The sequence below is a fragment of the Glycine soja genome, unplaced genomic scaffold (genome assembly GCF_004193775.1).
Source record: "Glycine soja cultivar W05 unplaced genomic scaffold, ASM419377v2 tig00104553_1_pilon, whole genome shotgun sequence".
Taxonomy (NCBI): Eukaryota; Viridiplantae; Streptophyta; class Magnoliopsida; order Fabales; family Fabaceae; genus Glycine; species Glycine soja.
This window is the reverse complement of record NW_021144447.1, coordinates 30,143-34,364: the sequence shown is the minus strand read 5'-3', so window position 1 is coordinate 34,364 and position 4,222 is coordinate 30,143. Positions and strand designations below refer to the sequence as shown.

General features: G+C 32.1%; 1 protein-coding gene across 1 annotated transcript; it reads left to right on the top strand.

Moving 5' to 3' along the window:
* The first annotated feature begins 1,136 nt into the window (after window positions 1-1,136).
* On the top strand, window positions 1,137-2,124 carry LOC114404588 (germin-like protein subfamily 1 member 7). Its single transcript, XM_028367485.1, has 2 exons — window positions 1,137-1,329; window positions 1,442-2,124. Exons 1-2 carry the CDS (start codon window positions 1,215-1,217, stop codon window positions 1,990-1,992), a joined length of 666 nt encoding a protein of 221 aa, XP_028223286.1. The 5' UTR covers window positions 1,137-1,214; the 3' UTR covers window positions 1,993-2,124.
* The last annotated feature ends 2,098 nt before the right edge of the window (window positions 2,125-4,222 follow it).

The window sequence follows — 4,222 nt, the reverse complement described above, 5'->3', positions numbered from 1 at the left end:
ATGAATGGCTACTTTCTTCTCTAAAGTGTAAAGCGGTGATAAATATATATCCGAAATAACAAAAATTCTGAATTAATTTCTGAATGTGAAAAAGTGTAATGATTATGTATCGACATTAAGTTTTGTGGATCATTCTGTCCTTATGATATAATATGCGTAGCAATTTAACATTAAATTATAAAATTTAAGGAATAATTTGACAATAAGTTATAAAGTTTAGTGGCAAATTTAAAAATAAGTTGTATGGTAGGACGTAATCATCACCTTTTTTATACATTTAAGACTAAACCAGAATTTTTATTTTTTTTCAAAAATTACATTATCGATGTAAGAACGAAGGTGGTCCTATAAAAAAAAACAAGGTGACTATTTATTCAATGACTTAGTTATTTCCTACTACAACTATTTCCTTTAAGGTTGGGTTTACCTATCCAAAATAAATAAAAACTAAAATACTATTCTGTTTCAGTTTGAAAGTTTTCTATCTCCACGGGAAATTATTTATTAAAACTAAGCCCCGAAGCAATTCCAGCAGGTCGTGCAAAGTCAAAAGTTATATATCTAACATTTAATATATTCCGCTGTACGTTCATATCTTCGAACATTTCTATGTCATTGGATTACTTTAGTTGTATATGAAAACAAGTCACACGACACCAACAATTAATATAATTTCGGGTTGCAATAATCTGAGTCTTTGATTAATTGTGGACAGGACCAATCAGAAATAGTCTCTAATCCCTTCATAAAATATCAATTTTCCACCTACTACCTCTGGTGACCATGTTTAAACTTGTAACAGTTCCTCAAGCTAAAAAAAGATTAGTTAATAAATGAAGTAATATTTTAAATATTTAATAAAACAGTTATCACTAAGTCTATGAAACTGAGACACAGTCTAAACTGATCTGTGATTGAATTAAAAGGCTTCCCATTATAAAATAATAAAATAGACGAGGTAATACCGAAACACTTGCTTTTTCCTGTAGAGCGTCTACTACTACGTCTACACATTGATTAGGCACGCATGTAGTTGTTAAGGAATGATTCCTCATCAAATAAATAATTAATTACGGTCAAGATAAAATGCAAACCAATTCAATGCTTCATACTTATAAATAGCAATCAGCAAGCTCTACATAAATCACAATTCAATCATCACAAGCAATTACATATAGCACAATTGTTTAAGAGTGTATTACTAAGGAAAAACAATGAAAGTTGTGTACTTCCTTGTTGCCATCTTGGCTTTGACATCCTCTCTTGTCTCTGCCTATGATCCTAGTCCTCTGCAAGATTTCTGTGTGGCAGCCAAAGAAAAAGATGGTGGTATGTAAAAACATTAATCCTTATACCATTGGCATCATATATATAGACGTTGTCTAGAATTATTGTGATTGATGATTTTTATTAATTAAGACCTTGTGCCTTGTATTTGTAGTGTTTGTGAACGGGAAATTTTGCAAGGACCCTAAGCTTGTCAAAGCTGAAGATTTCTTCAGACATGTAGAACCGGGGAAGACTGACAACCCAGTAGGTTCAAACGTGACTCAGGTGTTTGTTGATCAACTACCGGGACTAAACACGCTTGGCATAGCTTTGGCTCGCATAGATTTTGCACCAAAGGGTTTGAACGCTCCCCACACTCACCCTCGCGGCACTGAGATCCTTATAGTCCTTGAGGGTACTCTTTATGTTGGATTTGTGACTTCCAATCAAGATGGAAATCGCCTCTTCACCAAAGTGCTGAACAAGGGTGATGTGTTTGTGTTCCCAATTGGTCTGATTCATTTCCAATTGAATGTGGGATATGGCAATGCTGTTGCCATTGCTGGCCTTAGCAGTCAAAATCCAGGAGCTATCACTATTGCAAATGCTTTGTTTAAAGCTAATCCGCCTATTTCTTCTGAGGTTCTCACCAAAGCTTTCCAGGTGGACAAGACTATAATCGATTATCTTCAAAAGCAATCTTGGTACGACAACAATAACTAATTTGGGAGTATGGAGGATCATTTCGCACTGTCTAGTTATTGGATAATTGATCACTTTAATTATTATTTCAGTCACGCCATACATTAGACCTAATAAATAAAACCTTTGTGGATTATAATTTTTTACATATAATATTTGTTCTGTTTGGAGTTCGATTTGGTTAATACTTGCCCTACGCGTCTGCTACCACGGGCATATTCAGTTTGGCTGGTTTTAGGTAACAGGTAGAAGATATTTTAAGGTAACAAACATATTAATTAATACCCTAAGTCACCCATAAATTGTCCCTACATTGAAGTCTGCCTAGTCCACCATACTACATACCCTTAAAGGCCAAAGCATTTACAACGGTGTTTACAATTTAAACCTAAAGTTCAGCAAGAGAAAGGATAAGTTTGAAAATTAACTGACTATTAATTGTCTCATGAAGTGAGACAAAATCTTAACAGTTAGTATTTAATTTAACGAATAGATTCCCCAACACTATGAAAATGATGGATTTGGCTCAGCAGCGATGTACTCTAGTATAAGATTATTTTTAGTTATTGATATTTTTTTAAAAAATATAACTAGAAATTTAATTTATATATAAGAGATATTTCAAATGAGAAATAAAAAGAATTAATTTTAACCATACACTTAAAAAATTTCAATGATTGAGATTAGAAATTAATTTTAACAAGTTACCTGATTTTCAATTTCCATATATCTCCTTCCTTCTTTCCTTTCTGACCCACTTGAGAAGAATTTCAAATTAATTTTTCTTTGCCTTTTTGCCTTTTTGTTTGTCGATCATTCGGAATCTCATTTGAGAAAGATTTCAAATTAATTTATCACACACTCTCTTTTTGTTTTGCCTTTTTCTTTCCTAGTGTATGCTCTTTCTCTGGAATCAAATTCCTCTGAATCAATTCTCTTACTAAAAATAAAAAAATTAAGCACTGATTATAGAACATGCCACTTAATGGATAGAAGAAAAAGGATATTGCCGAAATTCAGAGTATTATTCTCTAATTTCACAGATTAAAAACTAACACTTTGAAAATTGGAAGGATAATTCATAATTGTTTGAAGGAAGGCCAAAGAAAGTTAAACAGGAAACGGTATTGCGTGCCAAAGAAGGTGAAGACAAAGAAGAGAGAAAAAGAGTGCATGAATCTTAACCCTCCCATGCTTCTCCACCACAACAGAACGGTGTTTGCGAAAAACTACATGGGTTAAGCAAAACTGAAATGCTATAAAGATTCATATGAAAAAACACTCAATGATATTAGAAAAAATTATAGAAAAACACATGGTAACTTGTTAGAGAAAAATGTCCTACGTTGATTTATTTTTTTCTTGGTAGTAGTTAATTTAATTATCGAATATTACAATAAGTGTTTTTAAAAGAGTTAAGTAGCGATAAGGTATTTTAATCCTTAAAAGATATTTTATCCTCGAAATTTACTTGAACCAAACAGTTCTGGACACGACTTCCTCATCATACACTCCACCTACTAATTTGCATTGAGGAGTAGTTCCTCCTCAAACAATCTTCATCAAAGGAATCACCTCCCTTCTTTGCCGTCTCACCTTTCAATCTTCGACTTCAAGAAGACAACGTTTCATCAGTCAAGTTCTTTTTACTTGAATATTTCCCAACTCGATCATATGTGATGGAGAATCATGAACATACTTCAAAGTTTATAAAAATGAAAGACACTATGAATATTTAAAAGTGACAGGAGTAAAACAATTTGGTAGGTGTGTGTGAGGAAAAGAAATGAGATGTGTGTGTAGAAGAGAGGGATAGAAAAGAAAATAGTAAAAAACAAAAAGAAATAGGTGATGTAATGAGTAATGGAATTACGGTTTTTTTAGAAAGAGAGATGAATGATAAAAATATTTAAATATGATAAGTAATATAAATGGACAACATGAGAGAGAAGTAGAGAAAAGATAAATAGAGTTGATGACAACTAACAAGGCATGAAGAACTCCTTGATATCAATTACAACAGATTTATTTCGATCATGCTAAAATGGTACATAGGTTCAATATTTCCAAATTATAATAATTGAACTGATGACAAAGGATGCTACACCATTATATATATATATATATATATATATATATATATATATATATATATATAACTTTTCTTTTTTACAGAATATGTTTTCATCTCTAGGAGGATTATGAAGATGGAGATGAATTGTGAAGCTGGATTTATGTGTGCACAAGTCTC